The 22,574-nt window shown below is 42.4% G+C and overlaps 1 protein-coding gene and 1 pseudogene across 1 annotated transcript in view; both read right to left on the bottom strand.

Annotated features, from left to right (window-relative positions):
* Positions 1 to 14,627, bottom strand: part of RYBP (RING1 and YY1 binding protein) — an 80,115-nt gene extending 65,488 nt beyond the window's left edge. The window contains exons 1-2 of the mRNA XM_053898531.1: positions 14,495 to 14,627; positions 13,616 to 13,741 (exon numbers count right to left, since the gene is read on the bottom strand). Coding sequence (XP_053754506.1) covers positions 13,616 to 13,741; positions 14,495 to 14,526 — 158 coding nt within the window. The 5' untranslated portion in view covers positions 14,527 to 14,627. The remainder of the gene's footprint in view (positions 1 to 13,615; positions 13,742 to 14,494) is intronic.
* On the bottom strand, positions 2,180 to 2,336 carry LOC128775780 (small nucleolar RNA SNORA62/SNORA6 family; annotated as a pseudogene).
* Positions 14,628 to 22,574: the final 7,947 nt, after the last annotated feature.

The following is a 22,574-nucleotide window of genomic DNA, read 5'->3' on the forward strand; positions in this document are numbered from 1 at the left end:
GTTTTGCCTAGGGGCACCTGGGTGGCTCAGGTGGTTAAACGTCCAACTTCAGCTCAGGTCATGATCTCACGGCTTCTGAGTTCAAGCCCCATGTTGGGGTCTGTGCTGACAGCTCAGAGCCTGGAACCTCTTTTGGATTCTGTGTCCCTCTATCGCGCTGCTTCTCCCCCACTCATACTCTGTCTCTCTCTCTCAAGAATAAATGAAACATTAAAAAAAAAATTTAAAAAAAAAGAAATCAGTTGTGCCTTTAGAATGAGTCATTCGATCCAATCCAATCCAATCCAATAGGTTTTTGGGTTTTTTTGTTTTGTTGTTGTTTTTCTTTTTTAACAATATGTATTCTGTGCTAGGTCCTGCGCCAAGTTGCTACATACAGTAACTCACTCATTTAGTACTTATAATACCCCTGTGGAGAAGTTACCATCCACAAATGAAAAACAAAAGCACAAGTTTAAGTAACATGGCCAAGGACATAAGGTTAGCAAATGACAGAGCTGGTGTTAGTTGAACTTAGGTAGGACACCAAAACCTTGGCTCTCAACTACTACTACTAACTCTCCAATATGGTAGCCACATGTGGCTACTGGGCACTTGAAAGCTGGCCAGTCTGAACTCAACTGTGCTGTAATTACAAAATGCACACCAGATTGCAAAGACCTAGTATGATAAAAAGAACACAGAAAGTCTTACTGCAATTTTATGTTGATTACATGCTGAAGCGGTAGTATTTTAGATAAAACAGATTAAACAAAATAAATTCTTAAAATTATTTTCACCTGCTTTTCACTCTCCCACTGTGGCTAGCAAAGTTTAAAATTTCATGTGGCTTGCAATGCATATACTTACATTGGACAGCACTGATTCAGAACATCATACAAAACATTTCTAATACAAAAAGCACAAAAGAGCTTTAAATTTACAAACACAACATGTTTTAGAGTACAAATATACTCTTCAATCTCAGCTAATAGCTGTTTTAATACTAAATCAGTGTAACCAATATAAAAAAAACCTTTATATAATCTCTTAATGTGAATTATTTAAATTTTATTCCAGAATTAGATTTTTTAAATTTCCCATTATGAAAATTGCTTTTTCCAACTGCAAAAGTGGTATCAACTCATCTATACTATAGAAATTATAGAAAAGCACACACACAAAAGAATCCATCATCTTACCAGTCAGAATATTTTAATCATTACTTCCAGGTATATATATCAAATGATATGAAATACTGAAGTGCGATCATATGGTTTTATCATTTTGAAACTCGCTTTTTTTCTAATATATTACGAACATTTCCTTTTAGTACATATTCTTTCTAAAACTTAACTTTTTATTTTGAAATAGTTAGATACACAGGATGTTGCAAAAATAGTATGAGGTCCCATATAACTTTCATCCAGTTTCCATACAGGGTCGCATCTTCTGGATTATATATAGTACAACATCAAAACCAAGAAACTGGGCACTGGCATGCGTGCGTGTGTGTGTGCATGCGCAGTTCCATGCCACCTTTTCACAAGTGTAGATTCATGTAACCACCAACACAGTCAAGATTAGATTTCATCAACACACAACTTTCTGTCTTGCTACCTCTTTACCCATCTTCCTCCTTTCCCACCAGCCCTAACCCTTGGCAACAACTAATCTAATTTTGTTATTACAAAAATGTTAATGGGCTCCTAGGGTATATGATCTTCAGAGATTGGCTTTTTTCACTCAGCATCAGATAACTGAAATTGGTGCCAGTTGTTCTATTTATCAAGAATTTGTTCCTCCTTAATTGCTAAATAGTATTCCACATGGTATGGATGTACCATTCGTCTACTGAAGGACATTTATATTATTTCCAGTTTTAGGCTATTACAAATAAAGCTGCCGTGAACATTTGTGAGCAGGTTTTGTATGAACTTAAGTTTACATTTCTCTGGGACAAATGCCCAGGAATGCAACTAGTAAGTCATACAAGTAAGTATATGGTTGATTTTGCAATAAACTGCCAAACTATTTTTCAGAGCGGTTTTACCATTTTACATTCCCACCACAAATGTATAAAAGACCTCCAAACATTTTTTGAGCTACAAAATATTTACTGATATTCCATAGTTTTTTTTTTTAATAATTCGCTGCTGATTCCCATGTAGGTAATTTTCTTCTTTTTTTTTTTTTTTAAACTTGTAGCAAGAATTACTACTATCAAACTCCACTTACTGGGCCAGAGACCCTTGTGGTATTAGGGAAAGACTTGCCCCTCAGGTAGCACACTACCTACATTTGTGAGTTTATCATCCAGTCATTTTGTTACAATACTGATGTAATTAATATGTTTACACAAATATTTTTACATGCAGATCACACAAATTCCTAGAAGGTGAATTGTTTGGTCTCAGGGTACAAATATTATTATTTTTAAAATGCAACACCCAGTGCTCGTCCCAACTAGTGCCTTCCTCAGTGCCCATCACCCACTTTCCCCTCTCCCCCACCCCCAATCCACCCTCAGTTTGTTCTCTGTATTTAAGAGTCTCTTATGGTTTGCCTCCCTCCGTCTCTGTAACTATTTTTTCCCTTTCTCTTCCCCCATGGTCTTCTTTTAAGTTTCTCAAGATCCATATATAAGTGAAAAGATAGGATATCTGTCTTTCTCTGACTTATTTCACTTAGCATGACACCCTCCAGTTCCATCCATGTTGCTACAAATGGCATGATTTCATTCTTTCTCATTGCCAAGTAGTATTCCATTATATATATAAACAACATCTTCTTTATCCATTCATCAGCGGATGGACATTTAGGCTCTTTCCGTAATTTGGCTATTGTTGAAAGCACTGCTACAAACACTGGGGTACATGTGCCCGTATGCATCAGCACTCCTGTTATCTCACGGTACAAATATTAAAGGCATGATACCAACTGCCATAATGGCCTTCAGAAAATTTAAATCAACTTACTCAGCCACCAAGTATCTGTGAGAACACCCAATTCTTCCTAGACTCACCAAAAAATTTTTAATCTTTAAAATGAGATTTCCCAAAAATGCTTTTTTGTATTTATTTAACTAATGGGAAGGTGATACATTTCTGTTTCCTGACTTAATTTGTGGTTCTTTTATAAACTACCTATTTGTGTTCTTTGCCAACATTTTACTGAAATGCGGGTTTACTATAAAACTTAGTTCTATCGTATGTTGCAAAGAAATAGCTTAAAATACGTGTATCTGAAATTCAACGCACGTGTTAATAGTGCAAGACAATATCTGATTTTACAATGAAAAAAATATGCAAGTTTAGTTGATATGACTCCCCAATTTATTTGTAAGTATTCCTATATTACATACAATGTACTGGTTAAAAAAAAAATCATCTCCAATGCCAATTCTAGATTAAAAACATGACTCGGCTGGTTAAGCGTCCAACTCTTGGTTTCAGCCCAGGTCATGACCTCAAGTTTGTCAGTTCAAGCCCTGCAAAGGGCTCTGCATGGACAGTGCAGAGCCTGCTTGGAATTCTCTCTCTCTCTCTGCCCCTCCCTTGCGTGTGCATTCTCTCTCTCCTGCTCTCTCTCTCAAAATAAGTAAATAAAACAGTATAGAGCTGTGGTCTTCTAATAAAAGTTAAAATAAATAAATAAAAACATGAATGTTGATCAATTCTCTTAAATTCACTCTGAAATGCCAAGACATAAATTTTCTACAGCAAACGTCAAGAACTATCTCCAGCTTCATTAAAAAACATGGCTGGCTTCTCTTTAGGAGAATTTAAGGTCATCCAACCAGTGCTTCTCAAAAGTGCTTCCCAGACCAGCACAGCAGTATCAACATCACCTAGGACCTTCTAAGAAATGCAAATTCACAGGCCCTACCCCAGACCTACTCAATATAAATCCAGGGCGTGAGGGAAGGAACAGGGAATCTAGCAATGTGTTTCAACAAGCTTTCAGGTGATTCTGATACATAGTGAAGTTTGAGAATCACCACTGTCAACAAATTTAATATAAAAACATGGAATCTCGATTGCCTTGTATCCATATTCTTTTAAATGGAGGACTTGGGCAAAGTTAATCAGGCCACAGATATTACAAATTCACTGAGAGATTTTCATTCTTCCCCAAATTAAAACAATCCAGAAAGAAAACTGTAAACTGAATGTTAGCTTTATTTCCTGCAAAAAGGAATCCTAAAAACCATGAAGTGTTCACAAAAAATTTCTCTTAGAAGAAACATCCAAAATGAACCATATAAACTAACAGGTCGCAATATGTGTCTTTCAAACCAGAAACTCAACTAGTTTTGTACCATACACTGCCTGACTTTCCCACTCCTACGTCAACTATTCCCTACCACACTTTGACAATTCAGTGAACTAGCATATTAGATCACACCTGGAAAACTAGTTACTCAAATATTTGTGGTCCAGTAAACAAATAAATTGGTCAATAAATAAAAATAATTCTGCAAGGCAGTATATAGGTGACCCTTGTTTTTCTGTTTTGTCCCCAAAGTTTCTGTAGTAACTATGTATTACCACCTTCACGACGAAAATAAAGGAAAATCGTGACTGTAACTAATGATACAGGAGATGAACCTATTAAACACCCATATTATTAATTTTACCAATGTACTGATAATCTTTCCTTCCTTTATCTGTATGATTAAAAAATTTACATGATGCTGGTAAACAGAATTCCAGCCTTCAAGTTCATTACAGTTCGCAATTAGAACTGAATATATATCCTAAGTATTAACCCAGTTACAAAGTTGTGTTACTATGGTAATTATTTTCTATCCACCTGGTTAAGTGTCCATCTCTCTTCAAGTAAGACTTCAGATGTGTTTGTTAGGCTTGGACAATCCAAGTATCCCAACCTCCAGGCAACAAAGAACGGTCCAAGAGCTGGGCAAGTGACAGGGGTCCTGATTCCTGCAGCTGACTCCGAGTTCAAATTATGTAAACCAGCAAAACTGTTTTGTTTTGACTTAAGGTTAGTTTGAGCTGAATTCTTCGTTCTTGAAACCTCGAATATTCCAGCAGCACTTAGGACATGAACAACTTTTAAAGGAATGTTTTGTAAAAGAATGAAGAGTGCATAAACCTTATAACCTACATATGAAATGATATCTTCTTAGAAAGCAGTAACCAAGTTTGTTTTCTCCTTAACTAACCAGCATGTACTAAGTTTTAAGATCCAATATGTGGTGATGAAACTGGCTACATCACCTTTCATTTCTTCTCCCTCCCAAAGGCTACTTCATCTTAAATTGTACTGCTAATGCTCTTAAATGATAAAGTTTTGAGCAAGGTTTTTCTTTTTACATATCCCTTCCACCAGTTTATTTCCTAACCAAAGGATAATTTAAATGGTTTTCAAAGTAGACAGGAGAGGGAAAGGAGAACAGTAATATCTAATCCTATTTAAAAATTAAAATTGCACCTGTTTACCTTGTGATTTCAACTATCCATGATTTCTGAGTAACACTGCAGTTTATTTGCATTGCATTCACTGAGAATTCATCTGTGGCACAACAGGCTGTGTCAATCACTGTTTCAGCATGCAACTGAAATTGAAGCTAAATAAATGAAGTGAATGAGTCAAGACTTCAACGGAAGTAATTAACCCAAATTACTCAACAGAACAGTAATACACACTATGTAGAAGGTACAACTACCAACTTATAGGTATGTTAACACAACAGAACTTATACAAGGGACAGTGTAACATCAACAACACCCAACATGTTTTGAGTCTATTTTTAGACTGCCTTTAGGTGCCAGCTCTCACGCACACCCATCTAGTTCCTTAAAATTGGTTTTGCACAACATGACTGATCCTCGGCCCCAGTGTCAGACTTTCATGACTCTGGGCTGCTTAAGTAACCAAATGGGCAACCAAAAAGAAGATTAAGAATCGCCACGGTTATTTTTTAGGTAAATGTGCTAATGCTCTGAAGCTCCAAACCACTCCAGGAAGTACTTTAAATGAACTGCCTACAGCCTCCAAGGCTGAAGTTCTGTGTTTAATTTCTAGTACACGTTTAGAAAAACAAACCCAGAAAAACAGGAATACTACTTTTAAGGACACACTTTATCAAGAAAACTTTCCGCTAAATCAATGAATTACCCACACAAGATGCAAGACTAATGTGAAAGCATATCTATTACTCAGAACCCTTAGCTGGGACAGTTTTAAAGGGAACTCCTCTTGAAACTCCTAGACTTCATTTATTCTATATACACTTACTGAACCCCTGGCAACTGCCAGGCACTGGACTAGATTTTCAAAGAAAATAAAGCTGTGAAAAGAAATGATCCTGCCCTCAAAAAAGGTGAAAACCTAACAGAGGTGATCAAATAAAAATTCTGTTCAAGTGTTACAATGAAGTATACATGATTTGAAGGGTGAGGCAATCAAATAAAAACACTTCAAGCGTTACAATGAGGGGTACCTGACCGGAGAGTGATGGAAAAGTTTCCTGAGACGTCTAGAAGGACAGACAGAAGACAGGCAGGACACAGAAGGAAGGAAAAGCATTTCAGAAGAAAATCCAGAGGAAAGGAATGTGTGAAGGTATGGAAATGAGAGATCACCGTCCGTGCGTAGAAAATAAGCAGTTTGGCATGAAACACACACATGCTGTATGTGGAGGGCAGACGGGTGTGAGGTAGCAGGCAGTCGGCTTCCAGAAATCCTAAAGGAACATGAAAAGATTAACCCAGAAGCCCCTCGTGATGATCAGCATTTAGACTTATCTTAAAGGCAATAAATACTAGGAGAGAATTGAAGTTGACCAGGTGGAACGGCCTCAAAACAACTTGGATTTGATCGTCATGGGTATGCACGCATGAGAGCAGGGATATGTATGGTTACTACATAGTATCTGCGAATTACCAGCCAGCCGGGAGAAGTTGAAAGGTATGGATGACATCTCGAGTGAGAGAAAAGCTTAAAAGGAGGTAGAGGGAACAAAGAACTTCTTTAAGCCTGTACAACAAACTCTGCATCAATCACAGAATCATACAGTCCTCATTCAAATCCCAGATTCAGTGAAGCCTTCCCCAATGTACCCACACAGACTACCTCTACCACGGACTCATTCATTCCACGCATACCGTCACTGGGTGCTTTACACCACTGAAGATGTTACCTAACCTTTTCAACATGGTTGTTGGGGGTCCCTCAAAGGACGAATTTTCTGTTTACTTAACCAATGACTTGAAATATTATAAATGACTTATGAACACAACTGGATGTGAGGCAGTTTACTCCCTTTACAATCTGCAGGAAGTTCCACACACCAGGTTTTATCCTCTCACCTAATGTGTCAATTTACACCAGCTGAAAGAAGACAGCTGGGTTCAAGTATGTAGGTAATAGAAATCAAGAAGAGACCCTATCGCCAGAACGTCTCTAAGGGTCTACATGTAAAAAGCGGAGTTCCAGGGGCGCCTGGGCGGCTCAGTAGATTAAGCGTCCGACTTCAGCTCAGGCCATGATCTCACCGGCTCTGAGTTCCAGCTTGGAGACTGCCTTGGATTCTGTGTGTCCCTCTCTTTCCACACCTCCCCCACTCACGCTCTTTCTCTCTCAAAAATAAAATTAATAAAAAAAAACCTGAGTTCCAATATACTCTTAGGATAAAACAGCACTGATAAAATAAACAAGAACCACACAATAATATGGATGAATCTCAAAAACCCAGACCCAAGGGCACCTGGGTGGCTCAGTCAGTTTAGCATCTGACTCTTCGTTTCGGCTCAGGCCATGATCTCATGGTTTCATGGGTTCGAGCCCCGCATCCGGCTCTGTGCTGGTAGTGCAGAAGTGCACACAACCATAGGACTCCACTCATAAAGATCAGAGACATGCAGAACTCCTCTGCAGCATTACAAATCAGGACAGTGGCTAAAGTGACTGTCAAGAGTGTAAGATGGGCTCTGGGGTCCTGGCAATCTTCTGTTTCTGGGTGCAAGTTACACGGATGTGTTCACCTTGGGAAAGCTCGTCAAGTCTTATTATTATGATTTGTGCACTTCTCTCTATATATACTATCGTTCAAAAAGCGTACTTAAAAATAAACAGGTAAATGGCTCCCAGCTGACTCAGTCAGTGGGGCATGCAACTTGATCTTGGGGTTGTGAGTTTGAGCCCCAAGATGGGTGTGACTACTTAATTTATTTTTAAGATTTCATTTTTTAACAGGTAAAAAAAAAAAAAAAGAGCAACACTCATGATGGGGAGGATAAAGAGGTCACAAAGGAAAAAAGCCCTAGTGATGGAGCCAAAGAGAAAATGAGAGCCAGAAAGACTAGAATGTTTTAGTTCAAGCCGTAAAGGAGACATTTAGAGATCCACTATTACCTAAAGTACTAATGAACTGAATTAGTGCCAGCAACTTCCTCAAGTAGCTGTAGTTTACCAAAATAGTTTTTATTAGTCTTGGAATTTCTTCGGTATTTACAGAAGCACAGGACAAATGTATGCCACATGAATAATACATAACTGAATCCATTCAAACCTCCTATCCCAGTAACTAACAGGATATACTAACAAGTTTGCTGGCCTGGCTTCAATACGTGACATGCAACTAAGGAAAAGTTGAGTAGCCTGTGCACAAAGGTTCCAACTCTAAACTGTCCCCAACCCAATGAGCTAAATGGCACAGACTACAGAAATAACTATCTCCTTACTCCAAAAGAAAGCAGCATGCATGCTGCCTAAAAAGACCAATGTGTTATCTCTACGTGGTCTAGAAAGTAGTCACCTGCCCCAGCTCTCATCACTCTATAGTTCCATACCCTGATCTAATTTCTCCCAAACACTTGCCACGGGTCGAAATTGTATTTTATTTTCCGGTTTACTTATTTTCTCTTCCTCTCCATAGTATCTTAAACTCCACGAAAACAAGGACCTTGTCTGTCTTTCCACCACTGTACGCCCAGAGCCCATGTGGCTGTGTGCTCAATAAAAACTTGTCAAATAACCACAACTACCCAGGTAATTTACTTTAAGGTCACCAAGTAGACATAAGATCAAGTCGATACCAATAAATCAGTAAGTCCAACGTAATAGCAAATAACAAAATAAATTATCACTGTTTCTGGGTAAGAGTGATCATTAAAACTCCACCAGCTTTGAGGCTGAAAGGTTTCCTAAGGTTTGATGGTTTGGAAGACAGGTAATTTTTCCATATATTTTATGGAGAAATTTTATGAAAGACAAATACTACGGCAAAACCAATGTGACCTAAGGAGCAAAACCACTGTGGTGGGTGAAAGCATAGGGAAGAGTTAGGTACACCCCACCCCTGCTTTCTGGGAGCTTTCCTATCTGAACATTACCTCAGGGTGATGTAGTTTTGAAGATCAGAACTTTCACTTATCGCTAATTATGTGTGTTTTCCTCTAAAACTTCACAATAGTGAAGTACTTCACAACTATTCAAGGGATGTTGAGTTGTTAGGCTATCTGAAGTTAAGGAGAGAAAATGTCCACATTTATAACTGCAAAGAATGAGGGAGCTCCTATACAAGGAGAACATTTTACAAATAACACAGCTGAGTACCAACCTCTAATTCAATATCCTGAGTACCGACTTTTTTTTTAAGTGACATAATCTTATTACACATCTAAAGTAAATTCCTCACTTCTACTTGCCTATAAAAGCTCTAAAAAGAGTACACTTTTCAGAGGGATGGTATTTAAATAAACAGGATTTGAACACAACATCATGATACAATCTGGCACTGAAGACTAGCAAAGTTCTAAATCTCTGCTAATTACCCAAAGCAAAAGTTTACCAGTTTTCGAGCGTGACTTAAGCAGTAGCTGGTCAAAATGCAGCACTATGATCAAAAGAAAAACCACTGATCAGCGAGAGTTGCAGCGGTGTCTCGGCGATCTGTATTTTCCAACCAAGACATCGCTGCATTTCCAGCAACAGCAGACCGAAGCAAAACACATTTCATTTATCACCAAGTCTAGGAAGTTACTCTGCTCAACACTCAAGAAATTCCACTTAAGAGAATAATCAGGTAAATGTGTTAATTTGCAGGGTTTTTTCCTTCTAAAAGCTGGTGGTATCAACTTTCATGAGACTGGCAAAGTAGGTTGGGAAATCCTACTTTATCTCCTATTTACCACCTACGACAGGGATAGTGTTTCCTCCCCACCCACGGCCACCTTACAGACACACTCTTTTATTTCCTATGTTGAAAGGCCTAAGCCCTTAGAGAGCTCAGCATGGTGAGGAGGCAACCTTCCAGTGCTCTTATGACATTATCACAGAACAGGCAGAGGAAAACCATGTGATGTGATGAAAATCTAAAACTAGTTTGTGGTGATGCGAAAATCTAAAATCTAGTTTGTGGTGATGGCGGCAGAAGTCTTTAAAATAACTAAAGTTCAATGAATCATACACTTACAATTAGTGAATTGCATAGTATGCAAATCATACCCAGTAAAGCTATAAAAAATGAAAACAGAGTGTGACGATATAGTTAGAAAAAGGAGCATATACGGAGACCCTCCATATAACTGAGATATCCAAAATATAGATCTCTACTGCCCGCTGAACTTCCAAGCAGCCTAGTAAGCATCTCCTCCTTCCCTTAACACGTTCCTTAGGAGCAATCTGGTCCTCCTTTCATTCTGCTCTATGCTGCTCCAATAGGAAGAAGACCTTATGAATTACTCTCATGAATCTACCTGCAGAATTCAAGATATCTAGTACACATGGCAATAACAATGAAGAGGTGGCAGGTGATTTTGTAGAAATCAATTCTCCTTGCCCAAAGAAATGGGGAGGAGGAATCCTTCTAATTGATTCCCCAAGTCAGATTGCTCCAATCTCCCATAGTATTATTTACACCACTCTTAGAGTCTTTATAACCTGGATTCTGATCATCCCTGTGCATGCCTAACCAACCCATGCTCCCTACCAATGTCTTGACCAGTATTTTTCACCTCCTAGGAATTTAATAAATGTTCTTTGGATGAGAGTCAATATTTTCCTCATCAAATTGAGTAACACCAATTCTATCTCGAAGGGTAAATGCACTTCTGTGTCCTATTGGACCTACTACTAATTAAAATCTGACTTCAATGGTTGACTAGATGATGGTGACAGCGACAAAAATGATGAACTCCAAAATGGCCAGTGGCTAGGCCACCAGATAGGCTGTTACTACAATACGAGTAAGAAACACCAGCCCAGAGCAGTAAAACCTAATTTCTATACCAGTCAACAGGTTTACAAAGCCCTTTTTGATTATTTAAGTTATTCTAAAATCAATTTCTGCCTATTACTCAGCATCCAAAACCCAACAATTTTCTACTGTCATCAATACCAGGTGTGATTAAAAGAATGCAAGGCAAAAAGTATTAAACCTTTGAGGTACCAAGAAAATTTCAAGAAAAAGGCACAGGAAAAATCACACAGCAATAAGGAGTACTATCACTGAGAAATTAACCAACAGCTACTAGACTGGAAAAACCTGGATGAAGAGTTCTGAAATTCACCTGTCTCCATGAAATCCATTCACAGCATGAGAAAGCCAAAATGTCATTCACCTTCCAATTAATGACGACTTCAAGAATAGATCTAAAACACCAAAATATTGACAGTAACCAAGAAAACACACTTTGGCTATGTAAGGGTATCATAAGTGACTTGTTAGGAGTTTAAGTCCTCACATCTCGGAAAGCTGTGTTCAAATCCTACTCAACAAGAGACCTCAAAAAAAATCACACAAAAACCCGTAAAGGTTAGAAGAGACTGTCCTATTCCTAAAATATTTCATCTTTAATTATTTAAAGTATTTCTTTAAAAAAACTGAATCTCGCTGTCATCATCTGTAACCCTGAAAAAACTAAACATTTCTATTACTTTTAAAATCAAACCTCCCACAGGCTTTCAGAAAGTTTGATAAGTCAGATTTTTTTTAATACACCAAGAAACTGAAACGCATTTCATTATAAGATAATTATTCCCAGCAATACATCAGATGTAAACTTGAATTTGGTTTTTGCTCTTCACCAGTAAAGTTCTCAAGTTCTTAGGAGTTTCCTAGTCACTTGAACATCATCTACGGTAACACTCAAAGCAAAACCACAATAAAGAGGTTTGGCCTCTGAGGGATTCTACGTGTAAAAAAACATTACTCATAAATAAAATACAATCACTATTGCTTTAAATAACAAATACATTTCTAAACTTTCATCCCATTTGATGGAATTCCCTGTTTCGTAGAACAAAGCAAAATCTATTAAGCTCCCAATAAGTGCTTTTTATTTTAACTAAATCTGTTCTATGGTATTTAGTTCTTGTTCTACAAAACTTGACATGAATTTGCTGTAAAAACTTCTGAAAAAATATTTCTGGTACTTGAATACTTTTATTCAAAGCACTCATTACTTCAAGAGTTAGTGGAAGTCACAGAACTGCTCTCCCAGTAATTGCACCAATTCATCCCAGAATTATATTCTTCAGATTACCCGATATCCTAGGTAATTCCCAAGTATAAATAAAGCAAGAAAACCCTAACGGGACACATTCATTCAGTCCAAGGACCTTATCCAGTTAGAACTATGCAGTACTACCACACAGTCATATTGGAACACTACCAACTCAAAAATAAGTACCTGATGAAATGAGACTTCTGGCAATCGACTTAAGTCTTCAAGGATTCACTAGGAACTCAACTCCTCTCTGGCCTTCACACACACATCCCCCAATGCCCTCCCATTAAACGACATCAAGAACAGTTTAGCTTCAAACTCTAACATCCCCTGAACCAAATTCCAGATACAATTTAAAAAATGACCAGAAAACTACAAAATCAACTTTGACATTTTATCCAAATATATCTGAACGTTAAAGTGAAATATTTCCACTCATTTTGATACCAGATGCGATTTACTACCTTCACAAAAAACGAAAAGGAATTCTTTCAACATTCTTTTCATTATAATAAAGCTTTACATGCAAACTTCAATATATTCCTTTCACCATTTTGCAAAATCGTCCTCCATCACCACTCTGCATAAGCTAATCAGAAAACACACAAATTGACAGCTCAGCTTTCCAAATACTACTTTATCAAACCCCAACATTTCTTTTCACAGGGCAAGAAAATAACAGACGTTTGCAGCTCAAGACAGGAAAAGCACAATAACCAGCCTAACTGTACATTCACCGTTAAATCTCTGGAAAAGGAAAAAAAAAAAAATTCAGGACAGGCAAATTAAAAACATTCTACACATGGCAAAAATAAAAGGTCTAAAGTCCTACAATGCATAGCAAAAGCACTGCTTCCTCTCTTTTTGAGCCAATACCAATAAGCCAATGGATACAAGTGTCAAATAAATCCAGTCTGTTTGAAATAAGACGAAAACCTGGAAAAATTCCCTCCCATAAATCATTCAGTGAATAGGAAGCTTTGCACCCAACACGAAATACACACAACCAAAGCCACACATTACCCACCCCCCAAATGCAAAAAAGCCGTAATCAACAAGTTGGAAAGAGGGCTGCAAGTACAGCTCTCTACCCTATCTCCCACCTTAAGAAAAAAAAAAAAGTCCTTCAACAAAAGCTCACACAGATCCTCAAGTACCTGGTGGAGGTGCCTTTCCTCACATCGCAGATGCTGCATTTAAAGGCTTCAGCGCTGTTTCTGAAGGTGCAGACGCTACAATCCCAAAAGCCTTCGTCTGCGGCAGGTTTCGCTTGTCTTTTTGGCCTTCGGAGGAGTGAGGAGTGGGGGAAAGGGGAGGGAAGAGACAGGGAGCAGGAAAAAGGGGGAGAAACAGCAAAACACAGGCGCTGGTGAGCCGTCGCAATTTCGCAGGAATCCAGTGCTGGAAACTTCGCTCAGGCGACCACCCACCCACCCTTTTCGGGGACTGAAAGAGGGACCGGGGGAGGGCACGGGGCGCCCCTACCGGCACCCCGCAACCCCCGGGCGCGGGCCGTACTGCCTCGCACAGCAGGCGGCGGCGGCGGCGCCCCGGGAAGGGCCGCGGCGGGCGCAGGAAGCGGGCGGACTTGTGGACTTGAGCGTGGGGCTGGGGGGGCCGGCAGGGGAGCCGCGGGCCGGATCTGGAGGGGGCGCGCAGGGGCAGCCCGAGGCCGGCGGCGGCGGGGAGTGGGCCGGCTCCTTCCCTCTCCCCTCCCATGCTCGCGCCCTCCCTCCCTCCCCACCTGGTTAAATCTCCCTTTGTCTGGGAGGAGTGGCGGCGGCGGCGGCGGAGGGCGGCTGAGGAGGAGCCGCCATGGCTGCGGCGCGCACGGCCGCCGGCCCCGAGCGGGAGCGACACCGCCTCCCGCCGCCGCCGCCGCCACCGCCCGCCGCCGCCGCCTCCCCCCGCCCCCGGATCTCCATCTTAGCAGCGCCTCCCCCCCGCCCCGGGTGGCTCCGGGGCCTAGTCGTCGCCGGCCCCCGCCCGCCCCCAACCCTCCCTCCCCTTCCGCCCCCTCAGCTCGGAGCAGGTACCTGGTCGGGCTCTTCTTGTCGCCCATGGTCATGGATGGGCTGTACCCCCGCCCCCCCCAAAGCCGAAATCGGCGCCGCTCGGAGGAGAAACGCCGTCCGGGGAGTCGTCGCGGACCGGCCCCCCTCCCTCCCCCGCGCCCGCCCGCCCGCCCTCAGCCGCTGGGGCTCGAGCTCCGGCCGCCGCCGCCGCCGCCGCTGCCAGTCTCCGGACGAGACTAGTCCCCGCCAGCGCCGCCTCCGCCGAGTGACTGACGAGGGGCGGGGCCGGGCGCCGCGCGTCACGCGCCGTGTGGCCAATGGGAGGACGGCAGCCTGCGCCGCGAGGGCGGGGGCGGGGCGCGGGGGAGGGCGGGGCGTGGCGGACGTGGGCTGGGCCGTCGGTGTGCGTGCCCGGGAGTGTGTGCGCGCTGGGGGCGCGCGTGCCTGCCGGTGGCCCGGCGGCCCGGCGCGGCGGAGCGTGCAAGCCTAGAGGGGCGCACGTGGCCGCGCCCGGGAAGCGGCGGTGGGCTCCGGATCCCTCGCTCCCGCTTTATCGGGCTGTCGCGTGGACCCCGGCCCCGAAGCCGCCCCGGGGGAAGTAGTTCCGCGCAGTTTGCGCGCGCCACTGGGGCTGGCAACTGCCGCGCCGCTTGCAACGCCTCGAGGCTTGTAGTGCCCGGGAGTCGGCAGGGCCTCTTTCTTTTGGCCCGGGCTTCCCCGCGCCCCTCTGCTCCTCTGCCACGCGGAGCTTTGTATCTGCCTCTCTTAAAGTCTTGGCTTCCTGCGGATACTCCGGCCCTAAGCCCCTTCTCTGGCCCCTGACGCAGGAGAGAACTGTGCATTTAAGGGTGTGGCACAACTAAAGGTTCCCCAAGGCCGACTCTGAGCTCCAATGCACCAACTCCCACTGGAGACCACCCCCCCCCCACCACCAGCCTAAATAGGGCGTTTCCCTAGGGAAGTTGCTGTTCAAATCCTGGCTGCCACATGCCAGCAGGCTAACCTTGTGCCTCAGCTTCTTCATCTCCAAGGTGAGGGTTAACAACTGTCCTCTTAGTGTTGTTGGGGAAATTCAGAGATGGAATGCACGAAAAGCACGCAAGTCAGTGCCTTGCACTAAGGAAGGACCAATACAAAGTATCGGGTTAAGAACTTCTGTAATTGGGTCTGGGTTGAGCACCATTTCCCCCACTTTGGAAGATTCTCGAAGGCGAAGAACAACTTTCCGCCCTGCTCCAAGAGTGCTTGCCAAATTGACTTGAACATGATTCGGGCCCCTTTGCCCTCAAGGAGTCAGGACCCTAAGATGGTTAGATAAAAGGCTTGGCGGGGCTGAAGCTCTGGCTGGGGGGTAGGGACTTGGTCAAAGAATGATGCTAGTAGTTGGGAGGTGCGGATAGGGGTGTGGAGGGAAGATAAGACAGGCGTGCAGCATCTACTGAGATACGTTTATATGCAAACACAAAGTGGATTATCAGGACTGCCCCATGGAAGGGAAACATACGGAAGCCTGAGAGACCAGGGAAGCTTTCCGAGACTGAATGCCCAAGGAGCAGGAAGTCCTAGGATCATTCCAGGGAACAGAAGGGAGAGAATAAAAGAGGGAGGGAACGTGTCAATGATAAGCTTGATCAGCACATGCTGTCCTTTGCAGGCAGGCACACCCTGGAGGGCCAGGAGGGACAGCAGTATTTAGCAAGGGTCAGCAACTCCCGCACCTCCCTGGCTTCCACCCCCCTGCCTTCTGAGGAAAGGAGGGAGAAAAGGAGGAAGAAGAGGCAGAGGGCCAAAGGGGCCAGAGAAAGCCAAGGGGCATGCACACAAGCCATGGCCCAGTGCCCACAGCCTTGGCCTCTGGTGTCTGCGTGGCTTCCTCCCAGGACTCCACCCCTGGTATGCAGGTACTGAAAAAAAAGGAGCATTAGGAAATCCCAGCTGGAGGAGTGGCCTCTGGGTAGGGAAACTGGGTAGCTGGGAGCCACAGCTTATGGAAAGGAGACTGACTTTATTATTATTTACATAGAATAAAATGCACAAATCATTCTACAGCTCCATGAATTTTTATAGATACCTGCTATACTTTGTATCCACCATCCAGATCAAGATATAGAATATTTTCATCCTCCCACTGAGTAACTACCTTCTCCAAAGGTAGCCACTGTTCCAGCTTGTGTCACCAAAGATCAGTTTTGCTTGTTTGTGAATGTCATATATATAGGTCATAAAGTATGTATTCGTGTGTCTGCTCAAAATTATTTTTGTGATATTCGTCTATATTGTTGCCTGTTATCAGTAGTTCCTTTTAATTTGCTTTCTTAAATGTGTGGCATTCCATTGCAAATACACAGTAATTTAGTTATCCATAGGAGAAGAACTTTTTAGTGGTTTTTGTTTTTAATCGTTGACCTGTTTTACCTTTTCAAAAAACAAAAAAGTTTTTAAAAGCTGTTTTGAAGGAAAAAGAAGTTCCAAAATAGAGAACTCATTTCTAGGAAAATATCAGACCCACACATCACCATGTGGTTATAACTGTAGAGACTAATTTGGTTTCCTTGTTGGGAGTAAATATCTTTTGAAACCCTCCTTATAGGTACAGAAGCCAGACAAGCATACTTCTGGAGCAGTGTACTATAGAACACTTGTCTCTAGGCAGAGCATCAGATTATCATTCTAGAGTGGTTTTTGTTGCACCTGAGCTATTTGGGGAACAAATCTTCCTCCATGGTGTTGCCTTGAACCATCGTTGGGTACAGGGATGAGTGGGATTTGACAGACAGCCCCTCCTCTGCTCCTCTGTTCCCTATTTTGAACTTCCATTTCAAGTTTCATCTGAAGGAAGGGTTCTTTTGATTTAGTTAGAAGCACTCCCCAAGAAGTGTCCGATGTAAATGATTACACAGAGATGTAGAATAGGTTAAAAAACCATATTCTTTCTCCCTTCCCATCATTCACTCTACTCAAGTCACATTGGCTTCTTTGCTTTTCCTGGAGCACTCGTGCTCCCACCTCAGGGCCTTTGCACCTGCTCTTCTGTCTGCCTGGAATGTTCTACCCCTAGATAATCACATTCTTAGCTGCCTGGCTTCCTTCAGGTCTTTGTTCAAAAGTGACATTCTCAGTGAGGTTTTTCCTGAGCACCCCATTGAAACATATCACACACCACCCCATAACCTGATGCCTTAACCACTTTACTTTTTTCTCCTTAGCATTTAACCATCATCTATGTACCATGTAGTTTACTTATCTTGTTTAGCAGCTCATTGCCCAGCAGACTATAAGTTCTGTAACCACAAGGATTTTCTCTGTTTGCATTTTTTCCTTCCCAATGTTATATATAAGTGCCCTGAGAAGTGCCCGATAAGCATGCACTGAAGAGAATTTTGTTTTCCTTTAACAGTAATTTATAGAGTAGCAACTAGGTGCCATACCCCATGCCAGGGACTGGAAGATCAGATGGCCGTCATAGACTTCATTCCTAATCTTTTAGAGTTTACATTCTAGTTGAGAAGGCAGACTTTATACAAGTAATTAAGTATGATTGTGGCAGTTGCTACAAAGACAAACCATAGGATGCATGGCAAGAGGGTACTAGGGGAGGAGGGAAGTTGATACAGCTGGGGGGAAGGGGGGGCATGGCCCTGAAAAAGTAAAGATCACCCAGAAGAAGAAAAGAGCAGTCAGGGATATGTTACTTTGCAGGTGATGAAGACAAGCAGCTGTGGGCAGAGCCCTGCAGGAGAGGAGAGATGAGGCTGGAGAGGGAGAGCCCGCCTAGATCCCCTATATGGCAGGGCAGGCTCACCTGGGATTGGTGTCTGTATCCTGAATGCCATGGAAGCCACTGATGAGTTTACCAAGACTATTTGTTGGGGCACCTGGGTGGCTCACATCGGTTGAGCGTCTGCCTCTTGATTTCAGCTCAAGTCTTGGTCGCAGGGTTAGGAGTTCAAGCTCTGCACCGGACTCCACGCTGGGTGTGAAGCCTACTTAACCAAAAACAAAAAAAAAAGGAAAAAGAAGAATATTTGCCTGTTTGTGGTCTGCCTTCACAAATGTGATGCGGGTGAAAGCAGACCCCTTGGAGGCAGGAGGTAGTGAAGGAACTTTAGATTGGCCTGATAGTTGGAGCAGGAGGGCAGCTCCAGCAGGCTTCCTTTCTTTTGCTCAAGAAACAAGCAAAAATTATTAGTGCCCACCAAAGAAGGGTCTGGAGTTTTATCAACTTTGCTTCCTCCTTCCTTTAAATTTGTAAGTATTTTTCCTAAACAGAAATCCTAAATACTCTGTGCTATTTCTAAAGATTTTTTTAATGTTTATTTATTTTTGAGACAGAGAGAGACAGAGCATGAACGGGGGAGGGTCAGAGAGAGAGGGAGACACAGAATCTGAAACAGGCTCCAGGCTCTGAGCTGTCAGCACAGAGCCTGATGCAGGGCTTGACTCACAGACCGCAAGATCATGACCTGAGCCAAAGTCAGATGCTTAACCGACTGAGCCACTCAGGCGCCCCACTCTGTGCTATTTCCAAACAGAAAACCTAAATACTCTTTGAACCTTAGAAATACCCAGGAAAGCTATTATACACAAATGAGAGAAAAAAAGTCTTTCTCCAGATACCTCATGGTTTATCCCACCCCACCCATGTTATACCTTCTTATGGTCTGAGCCCCAAACTGTGATTTGGGGTGAAGTTTTCACCAGTCTCCAGTGAGATGAAATGAGAAAACTAAGAGTACATACATTTGTAGGAACAGTCTCCTACAGCCAAGTAGATTACCAACAACTGATTCTTGGGAAAGAGTATTTTTTTTTCTGAGATTATGTCCTGCCGACTTTTTTCTTTTCTTGGAAGTTTGGATAATTTAATACCCCCCTCCCCCCTTTTTTTTTTTTTTTTTTTTTTTTCAGATTTCTAGGTTTTTTTAACTTTTTGGCCTTGAAGATATTAGGGCTTATGGTTGAGTAAGAGCATCAGATTCACACACTAGACCAGTGTAAAAAAGAATTTTATATTCATATCTCGAGTTAAAGACCTGATACTCTTACAGAAATAGTGCCAGACCCTTTTAGATACTCTTTTTCTGCCTCATCATTCTTGATGTAATAAATAAATGCCTTCTAAATAAAAGCAAGAGTAGACATTAGTTATCTTTCTTAAAATGTTCTCTACTAGCCACATCACAACATGACAATTCTATATTGACTTCTTTTTTTTGTTTTTTTAAGCAATCTCTACACCCAACGTGGGGCTCAAACTTCCAACACTGACATCAGGAACCCCATGCTCTCTACTCATAGAGCCAGCCAGGCAACCCCATGTTGACTTTCTAACTTTCTCTCCTCACTGATTTTATTCTTGACATTTTAAGCAGAGCAAAATCTAAATGATTTTAATGAAACTTTAATGAAACTTTTATTGAGGAGAAGAGGAAGGAGAAAACAGTATAATCTGGTGACTAGAAAAGCCACCCAAGCAGGACAGAAACTAGGAAGGTTAAGATTTCCACCCTAATTGCTAAGATTTAATGCCCTACTTTGCACTGAATGTTCCTTCAGTGGTTTAAGAGAGAACACTGCTTCTCGAAGCAAACTAACTACATGGAGTGTTTTAGGAACTGGGGAGAACCTAATTCATTTCAAAGACTCAGGCTTGTGCTGGTATCACTGGGGACATCGGCAGAGCAATACTCAGGATAGGATTAACATCTAAAGAAACAGCCCTGGAGGCAGAGAGAGGTGGAGCTTCCCTGACCACCTGTGTTTGAACCTTAACCAGATTTTGCAACCAGCCTGTGCACGTGCTTATCAGAGCTATGAAGTTTTATTGATCTGCTTCTGGCACAGTAGGAAATATCACCAGTCAAAATTGTCCCTGGTTATACCTCATGCCATTTACAAAAATTAATTCCAAATAGATCATAGGCCTGAGCATAAAACCTATAACTATAAAACTTACAGAAGAAAATACAGGAGAAAACCTCTGTGCCCCTGGAGAGAAAAAGATTTCTTAGGCATGATACAAAAAATATGACCCGTAGAAGAAAAAGCCAATAGTTTGGACTTAGTCAAAATTAAAAACTGCCCTTGGGGTGTCTGGGTGGTTCAGCCGGTTGAGCATCTTCCTCTGATTTCAGCTCCAGTCATGATCCCAGGGTTGTGGGATCAAGCCTCCCACTGGGCTCTGAGCCGAGCATGGAGCCTGCTCTCTTTCTCTCTCCCTCTGCCCCTCCCCCATGCGCATGCTCCCTCTCTCCCTCTCTCTCTGTCTCTCAAAAGAAAAAAAAAAACTGCTCTTAGAAAGACACTGCGAAGAAAATGAAAAGACAGGTCAAAGACTGGTAGAAAATATTTGCAAATCACCTATCTGACAAAGGCATCATATACAAAATATATGTAGAATTTTTACTATACACAAAAAGACAAGCAACCTAATGAAAACACAAGCAAAAGATTTGAATGGACGTTTTGCAGAAAAGGATACATGAATGGCTAATAAACACATGAAAAGACACTGAAAATCATTATTCATTTGGAAGATGCAAATGAAAACCACAATTAGGTACCACTGCACATTAGAATGGCTTAAAAAAAAAAAATCCTAACAATCCCAAGTGCTGGGGAGGAAGTGCAGGGACCCTCACACAATGCCAGTGGGAGTGCAATATGGTACAGTTCCTCCGGGAAAATGGTCTGGCAGTTTCTTATAAAGTTAAACATACATTTACCATATGAGCCAACAATCCCACTTCTAGAAAGTTACTAAAAGAAATAAAGACATATGTTCACACATAAACCTGTACTCAGATATTTATAGCAGCTTTATTCATCTCACCAAAATCTGGAAGCAGCCCAAATGCCCTTGAGCTGGCGAATGAGAAACGAAGAGTAGGTCCGTCCCTACCGTGGAGTACTACTCAGCAAGAAAAAAGGAACCAACTACTGACATATGCAACACAGACGAATCTCAAATACATTATCGCAAGTGACAGAAGCCGGTCTCACAAAGAGACAGACAGGCTCATGTTGTGTGATTCTTTTTTTTTTTTCATTTTTTTTTTTTTTTTTTTTTGAAACAGCACAAGGAGGCGAAAGGGGCACAGGGGGAAAGAGAGAATGTTAAACAGGCTCCACGTTCAGCATAGGGTTGGGGAACAGATCAGTGGTTGCCAGGTTTTGGGTTCGAGAGAGGGTTTGACCACAGAGAGGAGCAGCAAGCAAGAGGGGTTTTGTAGAGGAGATGGAAGTAATTTACATCTCGGTTGTGGAGGCAGTTACTGGACCAAATGCACTTGTCCAAACGCGGACCTATACACCAAAAAAGTTTTATTACCCATAAATTACACTTCAGTAAATCCGACTTTGGATGCTTCTGCCATGTTAGCATGGAAAATTCCTCATGCCTCTACCTCCCATCCTGCCTGCCCCATTATAGTATTAATTACATGAGCTAGCATTCTGTAGTTTAACTGTGTGCCTAGCACAGGGGGCAATCCTGCGCTTTCCTGAGTGCTCTTCTCTTCAGTAATTCACCCAGTTCCTCAGGCCATGATTTGTGGAATCATCCTGACTCCACTCTTTCCCTTATGCCTTACATCCAGCCCATCAGCAAATCTTTTGCACTTGGCCTTCACTGCACATCCTGCATCTGACCACTTCTCATTATGTTTATTGCTATCACTCCAGTCCAAGCTAGGATCACCTTTCGGCCACCTAAATGGCCTCTCTAACCTCTCCTCCTGCTCCTCGCACCTGTCTGTGTATACTAGTTCACGCTATGGTTTCGACTCCCCAGTCTTTGTGATTTATCTCTGAAAGGTTGATTTCTCCCAGAAGTGACATGTCCGCTGCAGGCCAGCTGTAGCTCTGCCCCGTGTCTCCTCCCTCTAGAACCCAGGCCGATGGAGCAGTGTCCAGCTTGAGCACTGCTGGTCACAGAGATGGTGGGTGGGGTGGGGCGGGGAGGATTTATAGACAGACTTGCAGTGACAACTAATTAACAACGTGGCCTGTAAATGATACTTCTGACTTTCACTCATTGGTCATAGCTCATGGCCCCACTCAGTGACAGGAAGTGCAGCCCACCATGTGTCTAGGAGGTGGA

Source organism: Panthera pardus, unplaced genomic scaffold (genome assembly GCF_024362965.1).
Source record: "Panthera pardus isolate Hobbes unplaced genomic scaffold, ASM2436296v1 HiC_scaffold_8, whole genome shotgun sequence".
Taxonomy (NCBI): Eukaryota; Metazoa; Chordata; class Mammalia; order Carnivora; family Felidae; genus Panthera; species Panthera pardus.